The sequence below is a fragment of the Lutra lutra genome, chromosome 3, assembly GCF_902655055.1.
Source record: "Lutra lutra chromosome 3, mLutLut1.2, whole genome shotgun sequence".
NCBI classification, from domain to species: Eukaryota; Metazoa; Chordata; class Mammalia; order Carnivora; family Mustelidae; genus Lutra; species Lutra lutra.
Window position 1 is genome coordinate 131,745,952 of NC_062280.1, and position 22,167 is coordinate 131,768,118.

Consider the following 22,167-nt stretch of genomic DNA (forward strand, 5'->3'; position numbering starts at 1 on the left):
GAAACTGAGACAAATGCTAGTCTAGAGCCTCTCAGGTGTGTGTTTTGTACCAGTTGTAGCAAGATCAACAAAAACTAGTATTATTTCATTATCACTTAAGATTATATTTTTCTTTTGTAAGACTTTTTTTTCTGTTGTAATTAGGTTCACTAGTGTTTGCAACTGTATGTGATTTAGGGCTCTTTCAGTTCTACTATGGAGGTAATAACAAATGATTTTTGGACTGCCTGTCTTTTTCTTAGTGGAAGAGTGGTAGGTCTAAAAAACTTGAAGGGCAGCTTGGCTCAAATTCTTTCCTCTATCTCTTAGGTTAATGCAATCTTTAAGTTCTGATTTAGGGTTTAGTGGACTGGATGTTGACACTGGTGATACAAAAAGTGTATTGGTTGGGGATAAGTCCATGATTTTCTGATATTTATACCTTCCTTGTTTTTTGATCTGTAAAGGCTATGTTTGGCCTTGGTTACTATCACATTTTCTTAAGCTGATACTTTTCTCTTTTCATTGCCTTGTAGGCAATTGCATTGCCTCCTATTGCAAAGTGGCCTTATCAGAATGGCTTCACCCTAAATACTTGGTTTCGTATGGATCCATTAAATAACATTAATGTTGATAAGGATAAACCTTATCTTTATTGGTAAGTAATGTATTTAATTTTCGTACTTTCGTCTTAAGTATTTCAGTTTTATAAATATGTAACAGTCTCAAGGCAACATATTAAATAGAATATTAAATAGAATGTGTATGTGTTTGTGTGTGTGTATGTATATATTAAAATATATATAAAAATATATTTATATTTATATTTGTATATGTTAAAACTATAAAGACATGTCAGTTTATTTATTCATTTTTTGCTATTGGTTTTAGGCAACCTGCGTCACTATTTTTTTTTCCTTTATTTTTATTTATTTTATTTATTTTATTTCATTATTTTTTTCTAATGGTAACATTAGAAAGTCAAGGTTTACAAGACTCTTTCTCCAGTCCACATCAATATAGATTAGTAAGGGGATTGTTAGTGGACATGCAAGTCCCCAGCCCAGGGGAGGAAAAAAAAAACCAAACTCCTTCCAGATTTCATTACTTTGCCTTTTTACTTTCTTTGTTCTATGAACATAATTAAGATATGCTTTAAAAATATTAGTGATAACTACTATGCAAGAAAATAACAAATAATAAAAGTAATTATTTGATAGATAACTAACAGAATAGGTTGATAAATCCAGATAGGTTGACCTGTAAGGACCAAGAGCTTGATTATTTTAGTTTACCAATAATGCACAGTAATGAGAACATCAGACTTTCATTGACTGCCTTACCATACACTAGGCATTGTAAATGTTTACATGTATTACCTCATTTAAAGTTTGCAATGCTTTGAAATAAGACTGCCTGGGGTTAAGTCTTCACTACATATTGATTCTGTGCTTTGGCGTCTTCAACTGTAAAGTGAAGATAACAGTAGTACCTGTCACATCAGATTTAATGAGAGAATTATTAAGCACTTTTGTACATTGACTGCCTCAGAAATGTGAGTGCAGAAAAATGTGAGCTATTAACAGATCGTAAGCTCTATTATAAAAGAGTTCTAAACAAACATCTGAACTTCCAAACATAAATGGGTTGAATTTCAGAATGATCATTTTGGCAGATCATACATATATTTTAATAATACCATTATTTTGCAGAGCAAATTTTTATTTTTTACAATTTTTATAATACTGTGCTTAAATTCACAGCTAAAAGGAGTGTTCCCTTAGAAGAAAATAACTGTATTTCATAGACACGTCCTTTTTCTTCTTTTGACTAAAATGTACTCCTTTATTTGATTACCTACATCATTTATCAAACTTGGCTCTAACTTTTTTTTTGTAATTTTTAAGCTATTTTTAAAGATATAATAGATTTGGGATTCAGTTGTTTTTGAAAAGAGTAGCTGTGTAAATGGTGTCTGTATTTGCTAATTTCAGGAGTCCTGGAAGGTAAATGAAATCTGCTTGGTAGGCTTTCATTGGCCATTAATCTGTTTTTTATGTATTTGTGATATTTTACCTTGAAATTTCAGAAGGGTTTTGATCTGTAGTCTATTTTCTCAATTTAAAGTTCTTCTTTAGTTGTTATAAACCTTTTATGGTTTAATCTTTATTTGGTACATGTAATACCCTTCTACTCTATGAGGAAATGAGTTTCATTTTTATAATAATGTTTTATATTTTATTTATTTAATAATTTTTAGAAATATAGTTCTTTGTATCAGAGGATATTATACTATTCTCAGTTTTCTTTACAGTTTTCGTACTAGCAAAGGAGTTGGTTACTCTGCTCACTTCGTTGGCAACTGTCTAATAGTCACATCACTGAAGTCTAAAGGAAAAGGTTTTCAGCACTGTGTGAAATATGATTTTCAACCACGTAAGGTAGGTGTAAGTAAATATTTCTATTGAGAATGACACAATTCACAATTCCCCCATCTTAAAATTCACCTTTTATGACTTCTGTAATATTCTCTTTCATTGATTTTTCTTATGACTCATAGTGCTTTTCTCTTCTTGTCTGCATTTTCTTTTTATTTTTATGTCTAACTATTCACATAAAAAGATCAGTCTCTTGACCTCTCACAGTGTCTGTCTCACTTACTTGCTCACTGGGATCTATTCTATGGCATTCTTACAGTAAATACTTACTGTACTTACTGAGTTCCAGACATTGTTGTAGGCACTAGAAATATGACAGTGAACAAAACAGATAACATTCCTGCTTTTGTGGAGGATATAATTTTTTGAAAATTTTTGTTCAGTTTCATGATAAGCTTTCCACTATTATTCTTACCTCCAAGCTCTGTTCTTATATCTTACAGCTCTGTTATATCTTATAGCTCTGTTCTTATATCTACCAAAGATACTGCCATGTAAATGTCTTTCTGGCCCCTCATTTATTTACAGAAAATGTAACACTGAATTTACATTTCCAGTCCCATATTCAGTATGTTCTTAAGTCCCCTGTTTTGATTAAGCTGCTTAATCAAAGCCAAAGACTACCATCTTCATGATAGTGGGGACTTGAATCAGCTTTGTTCTTCACCCCCTTTTTGATCATGGTATTAGTGCAACTTTCCACTCCTGTACTATGTATCTCTGTAGTATATGTCTTTAATAAAATTCCTTAGTTGCTGCTTAAATTCTTCATATTGTTCTCTCTTTATCTTGGATCCTTTGTCTCTTCCTCTCCCAAACTATGTTATATACTAATATCTGATTTATAGTCATGAACATATTATTCCACTGCTCAAACCCGTATTTTGCTTCTCACTAACTATAGAATAACTTAACATTCTTAGCCTAGTCCTTCATGATTTGGATTTCACTTTTAGCTTTTTACTTATCCTCTTTATTCTGTCAAAACTGAACTACTCTATATGTTTCAGTTTTTATCTTTTCCTTTTCAAATGTTCAGTCTCTGGTGTGAAAACATTTATGTGTCGCCTCACTTATGGCTATTGGTCTTCAAATCCCACCTTATTGTTAGGTTCCATTCCATATACCACCATTTCCATGGAATCTTTCCTTGATTTCCTTGCTTTCCAATATAATCTCTCTCATTGCATATTATTTCAGTATTTCTTACAGCAATTATTTCTCTTAAATCTTTATTACTCATTTGTATGTGCATTATTTAGTAACTGTTGAAACTAAGCTATGTGTTAGAGTCATCTTTGTATTCCTTCATAAACCCGCCACAGAATTCTGAACTTGGTGGATTGCTAATAATATATGTTGGATAAGTGAATAAAATAAGCTTTAACAACCAAAGAGAACCCTTTGTTTCCTGAAGGAGTAGGTTCTATTTATCTGGACAGTTAATTTCTGTTGAGCAGTTTATTTTCTAGTGGTGTAAAATAAATGAAGTGTTACTGTTGATAAAGTGAGAAAGAAGGCCTGGTGTTGTTGTGGTCAGTGCTCTTTCTGGGGCAGTATGCCAAGGACCTTTTCCATGTGGCAGGAGTAAGAAAGGTAGTCATGGCAATAAAGGCCAAGTAATGTGGTTGTTACTATGTGATACGTTTTTAAAATCGAAAGTTTACCAGCCTTTCTTGTTGTTGTTCTAGCACAGTAATGTACACTGCAAAAACTAAGTTAATTATTGGATTTATAGAGAATTAGAGCATTATCCATGAGCATTAAGAGAGATTTTATGCTTTTTGACAAGGTGTTTTACACAGGTTTAATGGAAAATATAGTCACTTAGAATCCTAACTACTGACACATTCTTATATCTTTATTTAGATCCTAAAATTTTGGAACATAATTTTGTATATGTTTATATAATAATTTATGGAATATATAAATTTGCTATATGTTATATAGAAATAATACAGTGTCTTTTCAATTTTCAGCATGTTTATGAAAACAATATTAAAGAGTTTTAATAATTACATTATTATTTCAAAGTTTATTCAAAGGCAAAGTTATATGTGAACTTTGTTATTTAATTATAGTTTTGAGGAATTATGTATGAAGAGCGTTTGCAGAAATTTTGCTTTAATTACAGTTCTATCTTATTCTTCCTCTTCATTACTTTTCTCCTCCTCAATATTCTCTTGTCCCTCTTTTGCCTCTAATTCCTCTTATTCATCCTTTTCATCTTCCCCTAAGTTTCCTCTTCTTTTTCCCTTTTCCCTCCTCCTCCTTTTTCTTGTTCTTCTTCCCTCTTCTTCCTCTAACTTCATTAGATTTAGATATTAGAACCAGTTTTTAGACTGGAGATTCAGACTTCACAGTGGTTTTTATATGTGTACATATCATGCACTATGGATTTATAGATAATTAGCTCTTTCAAAAGGTCAGGTATTAAACCTCCAGATTTGGTAATACAGAGAGACTTTTCTTGAGGGAGTTTTAGTTAATCCTGGTAGTCCTGAATCTTGTTTCCTGAGATTGAAGGTAGTAGTGATTTCTGCTTCTTAAATAATGCTGACTTCAAGGAGGGAAAGTTGCTCTACAGCTAATGTTTTGGCCCATTAAATATACCTTTGCTTAATATCTAGTAGAATATGGATATTCAGAGACCAGGTTGAAATGTACTTTTAAAAGCCTACTCTGAACATAAAAAATAACAAGAGAAAATGCAGAGAAATGTGTAACTGTTTAACTAGATTTATAAGATATAATTTGCTATTACCTGGGGTTTTTCTAGAGAGATGTTCCATTTATATATGTGTGTGTGTGTATAAAATATTTTAATGGACTCCATCTTTGTGTAAGAGTAACCATTTGAAAGTTCTGAATTTTAAAACAACAAAGGACAGAAATAATAGGAGTTCCTATTTCCACATGTTTAAGGCCAGTTACCCCTTCCAGGTTCAAGGGTCTTTTTGGATATATGACAGTGAGATTGTCTGCCTTCTTTAGGGCACACTCTACATTTTACCCACGGGAATATTTATCCACAGGAACAACCATAACAGAGATGATGAGCCCACATATAGCAGAGGGAGTGTCATTTCTTTTTCTTTCTTTTCTTTTGTTTTCTTGTTTGCTTATGATCCCATGTGTGTTTTGCCATGTATTGATGAAATTATGATTTAGGATGGAGTTTTCAAGTATACATTTAAAAATTTTACCTGAGTCTAATAAAAATATTTGCTTTATGTTTAAGCAATAGTAATAGCTATTTTTTTTTTAATTTTATTTTTTATAAACATATATTTTTATCCCCAGGGGTACAGGTCTGTGAATCGCCAGGTTTACACACTTCACAGCACTCACCATAGCACATACCCTCCCCAATATCCATAACCCCACCCCCCTCTCCCAACCCCCCCCCCCCCCCGTCAACCCTCTGTTTTGTGAGATTAAGAGTCACTTATGGTTTGTCTCCCTCCCAATCCCATCTTGTTACATTTATTCTTCTTCTACCCCCTTAACCCCCCATATTGCATCTCCTCTCCCTCATATCAGGGAGATCATATGATAGTTGTCTTTCTCCGATTGACTTATTTCGCTAAGCATGATACCCTCTAGTTCCATCCACGTCGTTGCAAATGGCAAGATTTCATTTCTTTTGATGGCTGCATAGTATTCCATTGTGTATATATACCACATCTTCAGTCAGAATGGCTAAAATTAACAAGTCAGGAAATGACAGATGCTGGCGAGGATGCGGAGAAAGGGGAGCCCTCCTACACTGTTGGTGGGAATGCAAGCTGGTGCAACCACTCTGGAAAACAGCATGGAGGTTCCTCAAAATGTTGAAAATAGAACTACCCTATGACCCAGCAATTGCACTGCTGGGTATTTACCCTAAAGATACAAACGTAGTGATCTGAAGGGGCACGTGCACCCGAATGTTTATAGCAGCAATGTCTACAATAGCCAAACTATGGAAAGAACCTAGATGTCCATCAACAGACGTATGGATAAAGTAATAGCTATTTTTATTAAAGAATATCAGTGTAACAATCATTCATTAATATATACTTGGAAAATAACTTAAAAAGCAGTGATTCAAAATAAATTTTTATATTAGATTGGAGGTTCTCTTTTTCTTGATACAAATCACAGTTAGTTCCTATAACTTCAGTTGTCCCTCCACCAGAAATTCTGACTTATTAGATTTGAGATGACACCCAGGAGGGTTTGCCAAATGTGCCAAACTATTTTGAATTTCTTCAGGAATTTGTAATAAATACAGCTTCTTAGAATTATAATTTTCATATTAGGAATATGTTTTTAACAAATGCTCTAGGTGATTTTTTTTTCATCAGATAAGTTTAGATAACAGTAGTTTGAAGAGTATAAATGAGGAATGTTAGGGTGAAGTTAAGAACCAAATAAAATTGTCATTAACCAATAAAAAGCAATTTAACCCATTTGTTCTCTATTTTTGTTTTTATGCTATTTCCTTATGAGAGATGCATTCCCATTTGTAGCAGCTCTATATACATTGATTCTAAGGAGTCTTGGCCGGTGCAAGGCCATAGAGTGATACAGGTTTTGAAAAACCTGTAGAGATTCTCATAAACCTTGAAAACCATAAGTATTTTATTTTATTGTTTCATTATTCAAGATAAATACATTCTTTTTTTTTGTTATTTTTCCAGAAGATGCCCTAGCTAAATTTTTATCGTTTAATAAGGTATTTAACTGACCTTTCAAAAAGAAATGTTTATATTAAAACTTTTGCTTTCTTACCTGTACCACTTATAGATGTTTGACCTTGTGTTAACACCTATGTGTTAGCTACTGTTGGTATTTGTATAATTATCATGTTATATTTTCCTGTGAATTCTTTTTTTTTTTTTTAAAGATTTTATTTATTTATTTGGCAGACAGAGATCACGAGTAGGCAGAGAGGCAGGCAGAGAGAGAGGAAGGGAAGCAGGCTCCCTGCCGAGCAGAGAGCCTGATGCGGGGCTCAATCCCAGGACCCCGGAATCATGACCTGAGCCGAAAGCAGAGGCTTTAACCCACTGAGCCACCCAGGTGCCCCTTTCCTGTGAATTCTTACTACAGTTTTTTTTCTTGTTCTTCTTTTATAGATCTATTTTTGAGTCTTAATTAAATGCAGGCCTCAGTAGATGTACATACAATCATATGATACATAGTTTCCAGCTTTCCTCCCATTTCTTTAAAAATATAAGTCAAAAATATCAAGTCAAAGGTTGAGCTCTTTGGAATTGAAAAGGCATTTGTCTATTATATATAAGGGATATATTGATATACCAAGAAAAGAGAACAGAAAAGTTAATTTTCCTGAAACTACTTTGATCTTCACTGAGATCAGTTCGTTCATTCAACTCTGCATTCATTTATTCATTCATCAATTTTATCAAATATCAGTGTTATGACCAAAAGCAAACTCTGTTATTCCACATCTTGTTATCTGGCTAATTAAGTGGCTAACTGTATTAATTATCTCAAGTTAATGGTACCACAACCAAATTAAGTGAAAAATTGGAGACCATCTTATATTTGCTTTTTTTGTATCATCACTTTCAGTCAGTTCTGTTAATTAGTCCCTATCCCCCTTCTTTTAATTACAAATGCCTTTGTCTTAATTTAGGCTTTTATAGTTTTCTTACCTGAACCTTTGCAGTAGTTTTCAGCTTTATCTTTAACCACATTTTCCTAACTAGCCCACTCACTCACTATTGCTGGTTATTTCCTAAACTATGAAGATGATCATTTCACTTTCCTGCTTCAAATTCCTAGTGATACCACATTATGCAGAAACAAAGTCCCAATTACTAAAGGTGTCTGCACTTCTCTTTACAAGCTGGTCTTTGTTATTGCAGCTAAATCTAAACACGGAGAAAAATTTTGTCAGGAATCTGTGTTATAATGTGAAGTATTAGGCTTCTTCTGCCTGGAATGTTTCTTTCCCTCCTTTTTCCGCAACAGTTTGTTTAAGCTATATCTTTAAGCTATATCTTAAGTTTCATTTTACTCTTTTTGTGACTTCTCTGTTAGCCTTCCTTCTCCATTTGTCTTGTCTTTTCCCCCTGCCTTCAGTTAGTTATTACTTCTTTTGCTCCCAAATCTGTGTTTTAGATATTTGTGATGGTTTTATAGTTGTTTTTATGTTTGTTTTTCTGGTGAAACCTCCTTAAGGGTTTATATGTTATCTTCGTATGCCCGCAGTCTGGGTGATACTTGGCATGAAACAGATGCTCAGTAAATTTTTTGAATGAGGGAATGACCCTGAGGAGTAAATAGTGTTAATTCCAGCAGAAAAAAATCTCATTTGGGGACATAATGCATAAAAAAATGAATATATATTTAGTTAATGCTATCTTATTTATATGGGTGCTAAATATGTATTAAGAACTGTTCCTTATAATTTTCATATGTTGTCTATTATCTGTAATATTCATAGTCATTCCATAAAGTAGGCATTATTATTCCTTCTTTTTTAGACAGGGAAGTTGGTTCAGAGAGGCTAAATAATTTGCCAGAAGCCATAGAGCTGGTAACCTGGGAACTCAGTTTATATCTGTGTGAATTCGCAGTTTGTATTTTCCAGCCCAGTACACTAAATTATCTGGTACACAGGAAAAAGAGCTCAATAAATATTTATTAAATAAGTACTTTTCTATATTAGGTATCTCAGTAACTATAATAATACACCTAATATTATTTATCTTAAACTTGTCTTTGGATAGCAGGAAGTCCTCTTCTATTTAAAGACATTTATTTATGTGTATTCTGTTTAGAAATTTGAAATTTCTAAAAATTTTACTCCAAAATATAAAGATTGTATTTCCTGTGTTACCTAGATGGCATTCTGATGGAAAATTTTCAAACTCAGTGAGGGTAATATAGGTAAATTTGAATTCTTAGGCATGTAAACTGTAAGATTTTTCTTAAATTTATTTAAATCTCCATTTTCATGGCTTCTGCCTGATAATTTCATAATATTTAGAAATATGAGTTGTTAAATGACTGACTTTAAAGATTTTCTTCTGCTTTTTTTTTTCTGTCAGGACAAACATATATATTGGTTTCTGATCCAGTGAAGATTCAGTTTGCAATAATTGGAGTTAAGGATTACCTAAAATGAAAACAACTTTAAAAAAGGCCCATGTCGGGGCGCCTGGGTGGCTCAGTGGGTTAAGCCGCTGCCTTCGGCTCAGGTCATGATCTCCGAGTCCTGGGATCGAGCCCCACATCGGGCTCTCTGCTCAGCGGGGAGCCTGCTTCCTCCTCTCTCTGCCTGTCTCTCTGCCTGCTTGTGATCTCTCTGTCAAATAAATAAATAAAATCTTAAAAAAAAAAAAAGGCCCATGTTTTAGGGGTTCAGCAGTTTGACCTGACATTTTGTTTCTTTTTTTTTTTTTTTTAAAGATTTTTATTTATTTATTTGACAGAGAGAGAGATCACAAGTAGACGGAGAGGCAGGCAGAGAGAGAGAGAGAGAGAGGGAAGCAGGCTCCCTGCTGAGTGGAGAGCCTGATGCGGAACTTGATCCCAGGACCCTGAGATCATTGACCTGAGCCGAAGGCAGCGGCTTAACCCACTGAGCCACCCAGGCGCCCCTGACATTTTGTTTCTATAATTGAGGAACAATGTCATTTGTGTTATTGTCTTCCATGAATTTGGAGTGCACAATTTTTATTTTCTAAATCAAAATGAAAGAAATTGAATTTTGTTCAAAGTTTTTCAGACACCTTGAAAGAACTAATATTTTAGCAGTTGGGAATTATTACTATAGGTTTATGTTTTTCAAAATATGCTATATGAAATAATCGAATAGTATTTCTAAGAAATTTGAGAAATAAAGTGTGTATTATATATTTTTATTTTGGGAGAGGAAACTAAATCTAATTTTCCCTCCTTAACCACAGAAGGCATACTTGTTCAAGTATCTGTAAATTTTTGAATTTTTTTTCATATTTTAGAAAACTATTTCTGTATAATCAGCCTTAGGTTATTAACTTTCAAAAGAGTAAGGGTTGGAGCCACACATTGTTATGGAACTTAAACCATTCTGTATCAAAGTATACACTTAAAATGCTTTTGGTTGAACTTAGGAGCTATAAAGTAAGAACTTAATATAAACTCATTCCTAGATTCTTAATGCATAGTCGCACATTATCAGGTTAAAAATATATAATTAGGGGCACCTGGGTGGCTCAGTGGGTTAAGCCTCTGCCTTCGGCTCAGGTCATGATCTCAGGGTCCTGGGATTGAGCCCCGCATCGGGCTCTCTGCTCAGCGGTGAGCCTGCTTCCCTCTCTCTCTGCCTGCCTCTCTGCCTACCTGTGATCTCTCTCTCTCTCTGTCAAATGAATAAAAAAAAAAAAAAAAATATATATATATATATATATATATATATATAATTATACTTGGACCTAATAAATCTAAATTGTGGAATTGAAATCACCTAAATTTTATTATAAATGTTAAAATGTTGTTCCTCTGACAGGTCTTTCCTGACCATACAATTCAAAGTAGAATCCTAGGTTATTCTTTCTCAGTTTACAGTGGTTTTGTTTTTTCCCCTTCATAGAGTTCATTGTTCATCATTTTATATATCTATATATATCTAATCTGTGTCTCTCTCATTATACCATGAATTTCAGGAGAGCCGGACCTATGCTCTGTCTGGTCAAACTTGGGCATTTGTGGTGCCTGGCAGAATATACATGTTATTAAATGAATGAACACAAATATATTGTATTTCCATAATATTTGGATCTTAGTATAATGGAAGGAGTATCATTCCAGAGTTCAAGGTGTTCTAGGTCTGTCTTCATCACAGATTTATTCTTTATGAGTCACTTCTTCCATCTGCAAAATGAGAAATAAGGGGGAACTTGAAATAGTAATGTATAATTATTATTATTTCAAGCATTTCTTATAGTGTGTTATGAATGTTATGATTGCTTTTTTAGATAATAACTAAACATGACATATTAAGGTCTTTAAAATTTTTTTTATTTAAGTGGTACATGATCAGCATTGTCCACATTTATAATCGATGGAGGAACAGTGAAATTCGGTGTTATGTTAATGGGCAGCTGGTATCCTATGGTGATATGGCTTGGCATGTTAACACAAATGATGTAAGTTTTTTTTTTTTTTTTTTAAATCTGTGCTTTAATGTTTTTGAGTGTGTGATCTGTCATTGTTCATAACATGAATTGTATAATAAAATAGTTTGGAAGGAACTTAATAGTTATACTTTGAAAGTTATTTTCTTTTAAGTGAATTTTTAGGTCTTTAATATAATTAAGTTGCTAAAATAGACAATTAGTGGTAAAAAAAAAAGAAAATTGCTCAATAAATTAAGTATTAGGTCAAAAACATCTATGCAGTATTCTATTCTTTCCAAAATTTCAATCAGTTAAAAACTGTCTTGCACGTTATTTGGATGTGATAGGAAGATTTTAATTACAAAATGAATAAATATAACATGTAGTCAGTATGATAAATGCTGTGGAAAAAATTTTAGTGGGACTAGGTATAGAAATTATAGGTGTAGGGAAGTGGGAAGCCAGATGGTATGAGATGATTTTAGAAGAGTTGAGGGAGCAAGTCATGTGAATATTGAGGAGAAATATCCCATTTGCTGGAAGCAGTGAGTGCAGTCTTTAAGACAGAACTGAGAAGTTAATTGAAGAAAAAAAGCAATCATTTTGTCTAGAACAGAGGGAGGAATGGACAGAATAATGTTTAAGAGATAAGGTTAGGTAGACAGCAGGGGGTGAGATCATGCAGGGCCTTATGTGCAGACACAATACCTGGACTTTCCCATCTTACCCAACATTAAAAATCTTTGCAAGGTTTTGAGCAGATGAGTGATGTAATGCTGGTGCATATGTTAAAAATATCAGTCAGGCTGCAGTATTGAGAATATTCTGAAGGAAAAAAAATGACAGAAGTAGGGAGATCAATTAAATGATTTATTTTGTTAATAACAAACAATACTAGTTTTGACTTGCCTGTTAACAGTGAGGGAGGTTACAAAGTTGGATTCTGGATAGAGAATATCTAGAGTTAAAACCTCAAGAGCTCTGTTCTCGGCTTTCCCCTTTCATTATCCTGGCCTGTTAGAACCAAAGTAAAAGATGTTTTCTAGTGCCAAAATTACTTCCAAACCCAACAATATACGAGCATTCCAGCATGCCTGGTTTTACAAAAACTTACATCTTTTTAACAAAATTCATTTCTTAGTATTGTCTGTATCTCTCCAGACTTTAATTTACTCAAGAGCAGGGTCTCTTGTTCTCTCTGGTTTTCTTCCACATAATGCTGTGTGCACAGTCCATAGCTTTTGCCCTAAGTCAAGAGTACCCCTGAAGACCATATCTGAACCTTGACCTATTTTTTCATGACCTAAGAATCTTTTTTTTTTTTCATTTTTAGAGTTTTTTCTTTTTTTTTAAATATTGGGGCAAAAATCAAAAAAGATTATATGGCAGAAACCACATGTGGCTTGAAAAGTTTAAAATATTTACTGTGTATTCATTTATAGAACAAGCTTGCTCTTTTTGCCCTTGAAACTCATAGTTGGGCCATAAACAGTCAATTTTTGAGAATGATTTTGCAGAGTTAGAATACACAGATGCAATTCTACTTCATATCTGCCTTCCAAAGGGGGGACTTTTTATTATAGAGTGGAAGAAACCCAAGAGATTTTGTTGACTGTCACTAACTCTACAGTTATATTTAAAAAGGAAGGAAGGAAGGAAAGAATGAAGGAGGGAGAGAGGAAGGGAGAAAAAGAAAGAAAAGAAAAAAAAGACTTAGATTTCTGAATTATTTGCAGTAGTGTACCAAAAAATGGAGAGGTCTGGGCAATAACACATATGTGCACATAACATTATGCAATAAATTCTTCAATTCCTATAGTTTTAATTACAGATTGGGTATCTGTTGATGAGTTTCTGTCTTCATAATTCATTCACAGATATTTTGTCATTTTATTGAGGCACCAAAGGAAAACCATATATATTTAATGTCTTGTTTATTAGTGCTGAGGTGTGTAATATCCTGTGAGGATGGGGGAAGGAAACCGGGGCCTAATATTTGGTGAGATTTTAAGAAGCAGAGATGGGAAGGGTCTTCGTAAGTGTGGCTTCTTAAGGTCTTGAACTCTCCCGATGGAGAGCACCGTACCACGTGCTTTAGGTAGCAGATTTTGGTGATCATTATTGATTTGGTTCTGCGTAATGCCTACTCATGGAAGAGAGAGAAGTGATTTTCGTTGTGTCCTTGACTTAGTGTGGAGAGATAGAGGAATATATATCCCTGGGGGAGACATTAGTTTCAAAAATTAGGGCTTATGTGTTTATGGTTAACATATGGAATAGTCATTCTCTGATTCAGATGAATCTCTCTAAATATGGACAATTGTTAAATCATTAGAGTTTTAAAATTAGTTTTACTTTTGTAAATAAAATTATAAGCCCTTTGCCTTTAAGTATAACATTTCTATAGTGCTTAAGTGATTATTGAATAGATGATTTGTTTTGTTTTGCTTTTTCATAGATATAAAATATTTAACTGATATACTTTTTCTAAAAGTCTTTAGCTGGCCTTTATTATTTAAATACTCCGTAAAGTCTTAAGTGATGCTTTCTTCTATTATTATTGTTATATTTTAAGGTATTCATGACAGTGAAGGTAGATATCTTTAAATATTTTATCATTACAAAATAATACATTGTTTTTTTTGTGACTTTTTAAAAATAGAGCTATGACAAGTGCTTTCTCGGATCTTCAGAAACTGCTGATGCAAATAGGGTGTTCTGTGGTCAACTTGGTGCCGTGTATGTATTCAGTGAAGCGCTCAACCCTGCGCAGATATTTGCAATTCATCAGTTAGGACCTGGATATAAGGTAGTAATAAGTATCTTGTTATAAATTCTGTGGAAAGTTTTATGTGAACTCTATGTGAAATGTGATACTATATAATATATAGCAATAATCTTTCTTCAATGTGGTTTCAGAGTTATCTCTGCTGTTTGGAACTCAGCTGTTATTACAGGTTTCATTTTGTTTCCAATGTGCCCTTTCTCTTTTTCACTATTTTCTTTTTATGAAGTTTTAAAATTCTTTAGAATATTTTCTAATATTAAAGCCATGGCTTTTGTTAACATAATTCTGAAATACTAAATTTTATAAAACCATATTGCTTAATGTGGAATTTAAAATCTCAAATTTTGAAATACAGAATGAACAAATGAAATGACCATTATTGTTCAAATTAGAGATAATTTGGAAAGAATAAAGATTTAAGAGGAAAATGGTATAAAATTACATGTGACTGAAATTAATTCAGTTTTAGTTTTTACTTTTGCTCGTCTTTTACAATAGGCCGAGAAGGTCAGTATAGTAGTGAGTATCTGAATTTTGCAAAATCAATTATTTAATATGATTTATCATATTCTTCCTGTTTTTTAACTTTCAAAATGAAGACTTAATTAGGCAAGATACTGCATTCACATATATAAATTAGTTTTTAATGTACAGTACACCTGTAATAAGAAGATATAAGAGTTTTATTTAAATCACATTAGGAGCTGTGACATCCCAAACTTTTAGGAGCTAAGAGAAAATTATGGGGTGTAAGTCAAAGTATTTATAATTTTGAAGAAGTTTATGTCTTGCATGGAAGAGCTGTTTTCTTAAAAACAGTGTTCAAATAATCAGTATGAAGACTGTATTACGAAAAAAGGGGTACAAAAATAATTCTTTTCCTGGTGTTTATAAAATAATCAGAATAATATTAAATGACAATAATGCTATTATTTTTGTGTCAATATGAAAATATTTGCTACGATCTTTTCCCATATCATTTATTTTATTATCCCTAGAAACGACTTTGTGCTTATACAGCACTTTTTATTCTGTCATTCCTTTGGTTTTGTTTGGGTCATGGTTCTGCCATGTGTTGGCTTTGCATGGGAATGTTTCTGCAATTCAGATTTTTATGAGACTGACAATGCTACCTACTGCACTAACGAGGCACCTTGTAATTCAGATTTTTAGATTAATGTACTTTCTGCCTCCTTTTGTTATTCTTTGGCTTGGCCTAAAATATTTGAAGTGGTTTTTTTCAAGTACTGCCAGAATGATATTAAGTGAATCAAATCAATGATGCATAATTAAGAAACAAATTAAAAAAAAACAGTTTTGCAAACTATAAATCCAATATGATGATTATAGTGAAATTTTAGAAATTATGGGAGCTTCCTGGCAGAAAAAAGGAAAAGGACTAAATATAAACAAGTTATGTAATTCCTTTATTTGGAAAGGAGCAAACATTGTCTTGAACCACTTTGCAGACTTAGTAATTTGTCACATGGCTCTTTCTCATCATAGTCTTTTACAGCAGAAGTGGAAATGAGTAGTAACCCTGTGTCACTATGTTCTGTACACAAATACTCAAGTGGTAGAGAATGTATTCCAAGCATCCTAACATCGACAATAGAGTACCTATATCAAATCAGGACTTTCAAAAGAAAGTACCTTGAAATTTTGGGCATTGCATGAAAAAGTATTTCATTAAGCTTTGAAAGTTTCCAACCTATGGGTATAGCCCACTGAACCCCTTGGTTTGGCTTGGTTTGGTTTTTAAAGATTTATTTATTTTAGGGGCACCTGGGTGGCTTAGTGGGTTAAAGCCTCTGCCTTCAGCTGAGGTCATGACTCCCAGTGTTCTGGGATCGAGCCCCATATCGGGCTCTTTGCTTGACAGGGAGCCTGCTTCCCTCTCTCTCTACTTGTGATCTCTGTCTGTCAAATAAATAAATAAAATCTTAAAAAAAAAAAGATTTATTTATTTTAGAGTGGGGGGTTGGAGAGACGCAGAGGGAGAGAGAGTCCCAAGCCAAGACCTTGCTGAGCATGGAGCCCATGGGGCTCAATCTCACAACCCTGAGATCACGACCTGAATCGAAACCAAGAGTTGATGCTCATATGACTCTGCCACCTAGGTGCCCCCTGAGCCCCGTGTTATTAATGGAAATAGATTGTGTAAATCCATGGGTATATGTATTTTCTCAATTTGTAAATACTAAAGTAGAATTATAATCAGGACAGGCATCTGTAAAAATTTTTGACATTGAAGTTGTTTTCTAGAAATTCAGAGAATGAAAGGAAAGAGGAGAGGATACAAATGAAGATCAGATTGTGTTATGACAAAGAAAAAGCTGAAGTGGTTCACACATAATGATCTCAATTTTCTTGGGTAAAATAGGAGTCAAAGTCACTTCCTATGAGTTGAAAGGTAGAAAGTTGCAGTGGAGTTTTTATGGTGTTTAGGATGTAATAATCAGTTGACATTTGGCTTAAATCACAAATGAAGCTAGAATTATTGTTATATAATAATGTATTTATATTTATTGATGCAGGTTATTTGGAGCTTATAATAAGTATGATCATCAGTTGGTATTCTCTGTGATTCTGGGCTTAATGTCGATAGCATGTCAACATCTGGGCTCTGAGATAAAATAAATCCCCCCAAAATAATGTCCTCAAACTGTATATACTATACAGCCTGTCCCATGTAATTTTGACTTGTTGACCATTGGAGTTTTAGGTAATTTTCTTTCTGTGAAATGTCTGGTTTTGAGCAATATAGCTTGTCAGTGAATATTTTTGCACTTAGTTATTTTAGGTAAACAGTAAATAAAAGGAGGGTTTACTAATCAAACAAAGCATTAGATTTGGTAATAATTTGTAAAACAAAAAAATTTCTCACTGTAATTTTGTCTAGGATGGAAAAATTTACTCTGAGTTAAGCTCTATTTGATGTGGTTATTCAGTGTCTACAAGTATCTTATACAGTGGCTTTTTGACATAAGTTTGCAAAACAGATTTTAAAGTTCTGATATTTTATAATTGTTATTGTACATTTCCTAATTATTAAGCAGTTCGTCTGCATTGCTAAATTTTTCAATACTAAAATTTTGCTTTGTGGTTTGTCTTCCATTCAATAAAATAATAGCATAGTGATTCTTTATCAGTTTATTATATTATGATAAAGATCTAACTGATACAGAAAAAATGTGCAGAGTTAGTTAGTTAGTTAGTTAGTTAGTTAAAAATCACTTTGGAGGAGTGCCTGAGTGACTCAGTTGGTTAAATGTCTGCCTTCGGCTCAGGTCACGATCCCAGGGTCCTGGGATCGAGCCCCACATCATTGGGCTCCCTGCTCAGCAGGGAGTCTGCTTCTCTCTCTCCTTCTGCTTCTCCCCCCTGCTTATGTGTGCATTCTCTCTCTCTCTGTCTGTCTCTCACTCTCTCAAATAAATAAATAAAAATCATTAAAAAAATCACTTTGGAGGGTTTCTGATACTTGCTTGGATAGGCAAACTCCTAAGAAAGTAATGTTCCCACAATAACCACTTTCTGCATGTTATATAAAGAACTATGTGAGGCTCGCAGACAGGTTTTAGAGAGGTGTTAAAACATGAAACAGGTGATCAGAATGGGCTGAATTCCCCATTTTTTACTTTGATTGAGAAACTTTCTGGCCAGGAAAATTAAGGTTAAAAAGTACTTGGCCAATCAACATCCCATGGAGTAATGGGCGACCCCAGAAAAGAGACAACCAGAGAAGAATCTGAATTCTGTATTTAAAAAACTCAGCTTGAATCTCTGGCCAACCCCTGAAACTGTGATGATCATGACATACTGATAATAGATTATAAATAAGGCTTCAAGAACTGAACTGAGACCTGAGATACCACACATAAGAGGCATGACAGTCTGTAATTGTATCTAGGCAAGAAAATGATCCGACGAAACAAAAACAGAAATACTTTTCAGAACAATATGGTCTCTATGGAATAATTTTCACCATGTCCAGCATATATATAATCCAAAATTTCTCATCCTATGAAAGGCCAGGAAAATGTGATATATTCTCAAGGAAAGGGAAAATCAGCACACACCAACTACCAGGTAACCCAGAATCATGGAGTTATTACATGAGCACTTTTAGGGAGCTATTATAACTAGTGTTTAAAAAATTTTGCTTGTAATGAACTGGGAATTATCAGCCACAAAATTTTTAAGAAGTGGAAATTTTAGAACTGAAAATACATCTGAAGTTAAAAAAAATTTCACTGTATAGGTTTATTATTAGCAAAATTAATACGATAGAGAAATAAACTTGGATATAGGTTGACAGAACCATTAGAAGAAATAGAAAGGATTAGGGGGGAAAGAAGAAAACCATAGAGATATATGGGGTGTTTTAGAAATGTCATATGCAATGTATAAGAAAAGGGGCCAGAAAAAATATAGGAGGAAATAATGGTAGAAAACTTCCCAAATTTCATTAAAAACAAAGACAAAAACAAAAACAAACTTATATTTATAGATTGAAGGAACTTTGTAAACTCCAAGGAAAATAAAGTCAGGGAAACCACAGAGTGGGAGCAGAACCTGTCAACCCAGTCATTGGGCATCTGCCTTGGGCTTAGGTCATGGGATCAAGCCCCACATTGGGCTCCCTGCTCGGCAGGGGAGTCTGCTTCTTCCTCTCCCACTCTGCCTGTTTGCGTTCCCTCTCTCTCTGTCAAATAAATAAATAAAATCTTTAAAAAAATAGGATCTTACTTGATAGATTAACAAACACTGATTGTGTTTCACTATGACTAGGATAGAGGGGTTTAGACAAGGCTGATAACAACAGAAAGTAATGGAACTTGTTTGGAGTTTTGATAAGCCATACCTAAAATAATACTGTAAGAGGTCGGCTTTTGCATAAAATTTGGAGGTAAATCCAGGAGGATTTTCTGTCCCTGTGAATTTGGACTAAAGGTGCAAGAAAAGATTCTAAGGTGACCCAATTATTTTTGCCTGAACAACTGAATTGATGGGCTTTTTATTTACTGAGATAGGAAAGATTTGGAAAGACTAAATTTTGGGGAGAAAAGTCAAGGTTTGTTTATAGATATATGATGTTTGAGATGCCAGTTAGACATCTAAATGGAGAAGTGATGTAAGCCTGGAGTCTGGGGAGAAGTCTAGGTTGGAGATAGAACTTTAGCATTGGTAGGGTATAGTCAGGATTTAAAGCTCTGAGACTGGATTTTGATACTAATGAAGTGAGTTCAGAGATAAAAGATGACTGAGTAATGAGTCCTTGGAAAAGCCAAAGTTTGCAGGTTGTGGAGATGAGAAGGACCTAGTAAGGGGGAAATTAGAAGGAGAGCAAGGGAGTAAGAGGAAAATGCAGGAGAGTGGTGTCGTGGATGTTTTTAAAAGAACAAGTCAAATGCTGCTGACAGGTTGAGTAAATTCAGGACTGAGAAATGGCTATTGATATTGATTATCACACCTTATGTTAGCTGAAGTGGGTGAAAGTCCTTTCGTTTAATGAAGACAGTAGTATTTTTTCAGAATTGAAAGAGAAACATTAATTTATGATTGAAAGTATAGTTATTTAGTTTTGCTTGTATCTTTCTAATACATTGTGTTTACCTCTCTGCCTCTGTAATATTCTGTAACTCCCATTTCCATTATTTTGTCCTCTTGAAGAACTGTTTATATGTAGCTGTTTTTTTCTGGTCTCCTGATTATTTGCTTTTACTGTACTATACATTTATTTATGTTCAATATATTTGTAAATAAAAATTTTATAGGAAAACATCTGAGTAATACGTACTCATGTGCATATGAATATGGTTATGTACCTTCTCTGCAAAATAGTGAAGCTTTTTTTAGTCAGTATCTTTAGGGTGATCCGAACATATTCAATGTATGCTACCATTTCTCAAGTTATTTGCAGTTCTTTTGGAATTGCTTTTGAAAGGTCAGTTTTTAAGTGACACAAAAAAACAGTTCTCATTACTTTAGAGCTATGCTATATTTCTGATAATAGATGGTTTTGTGATACCTATTAATTCATCAGACATGGCTTCAAGTTGCTTTTCCTTTTCCAAAAATTAAATCCATCCCTTGAGGATGACAGTTTGCTTTCAAAAATATAATTTAAAATGCTGTAATGTTCGATTGATAGTGGAAGTGGAGAGCAGATCCCAGAGAGCCCTGAGCAGCTCTCCTTCCACTTTCTCCCCTCCAGGAACCACCACTGTTGCTTCTGGCCCCACTCACCATCACTGCAACCTTGAGCAGTGAGGCCAGCATCTAGCCTCAAAGTGAGCGGCAGCAAGGGCAGCCTCATATTGGCAGTGCCTGAAGGGTTAAATTCATCACAAGGAAGTTTTTGGGAACAATAAAATGGTTCAGTGAAAGAAACAGATATGATTTAATCAACAGGAATGACACCAGAGAATATGTATTTGTACACTAGGAAGTACCTTTGCATTGTAGAAGATAAAAAGGCTGTCGAGTTTGATATCGTTGAAAGGATAAAAAGGATGCAGAGGCAGCAAATGTTACAGGTCCTGGTAGATTTACAGTGAAAGGCAATAAATGTGTGGCAGACTGTAACCTGCTAAATTATAGACACTATCCATGTTGCAGGGGCCTCCACACAATTACCAATAGAATTTCCAGAATAGTGAGAATGGGGAAAAGAATGCAGGATCAGAAAGTACTCCTGAAGGCCAGGACCTAATACAGGTCACGGTGCCTACTTTACTATATGGGGAGACCTTAGGTATGTTGACCACAGTATTCCAACCTTCCTGTACAGGGAGAAGTGATGGAGGGTGCTGACAACCAGGGTGCGGGAGAGCAGGGTTGACCAGTGAGACAGAATATGCATTGGGGTTATAAAGGACCATTCCACAAGGGCTCTCCTTGCCAAAGACAGACTAAAGAGGATGGCAGTGAAAGAGATAAGGAGAACCAAGGAGATGAGACCCAAGGTCAGCAGCCTTCTCAACATTCTGTACTACTACAACTTCAACTACCAGAACACAGAAGCCCAGAAAGTCCTAAGTGACAAGAATGCAAAGAGACAAAGTTGCTGGTCCACCAGTGGAGAATTAGTCCCCTTACCAAGGCTGTACAGAGTAGGGCTGAGTAACTGCAAGCTTACTATCTCTGCCATCATCCCCCATTGGTTTGATCATCCAGAAAGAGGATGTGAATATGACGTTTCTACAATGAAAAATAACAGAAGGTTGGAGCTGAAATGCTTGATTTTTGTTCATTGACCAGATAGTTAAACTTTCTCCATTATCTCTGCAGACTGGAATTTTTATTATCTTTACCTAAAGATGTCTCTTTTTTGGTAATGGCAAATATATATTTTTTAAAGCCTGGTTTTCTTCACTACAGTTACAAAAGTTTTTAAATTGTCTCATGTCTGAAAAAGTTGAGATTTTTAAGAACCTCATTTTTAATTTATAATAAATGTTTACAACTTCTTTTTTTCCAAAAAACTGAACAAACTGCAAACACCTGTTAATAAAGTTCTTTAAAAATGTTGTAGATTTTGAAAATGTTTTTAAAAATCCTAGATAAAAGGCGGGGCACCTGGGTGGCTCAGTGGGTTAAAGCCTCTGCCTTCAGCTCAGGGCATGATCCCAGGGTCCTAGGATCGAGCCCCGCATCGGTCTCTCTGTTCGTCGGGGAGCCTGCTTCAACCCCATTCTCTCTGCCTGCCTCTCTGCCTACTTGTGATCTCTGACTGTCAAATAAATAAAACCTTAAAAAAAATCCTAGATAAAAGGAATGTTTTGAGCAATAGACATTCTATTATGTGTATTTCTAAGGTAATTCTTTTGGAAAATAT

The 22,167-nt window shown here is 34.2% G+C and overlaps 1 protein-coding gene and 1 pseudogene across 12 annotated transcripts in view; both read left to right on the plus strand.

Annotated features, from left to right (window-relative positions):
* Positions 1-22,167, plus strand: part of NBEA (neurobeachin) — a 677,938-nt gene that overhangs the window by 79,396 nt on the left and 576,375 nt on the right. For all 12 annotated transcript variants that reach the window (XM_047723145.1, XM_047723148.1, XM_047723152.1 and 9 more), the window contains exons 5-8: positions 516-637; positions 2,294-2,420; positions 11,447-11,566; positions 14,199-14,345. In XM_047723145.1, the coding sequence (XP_047579101.1) occupies positions 516-637; positions 2,294-2,420; positions 11,447-11,566; positions 14,199-14,345 (516 nt within the window). The remainder of the gene's footprint in view (positions 1-515; positions 638-2,293; positions 2,421-11,446; positions 11,567-14,198; positions 14,346-22,167) is intronic.
* LOC125094942 (Y-box-binding protein 1-like) lies at positions 18,039-21,416 on the plus strand (annotated as a pseudogene).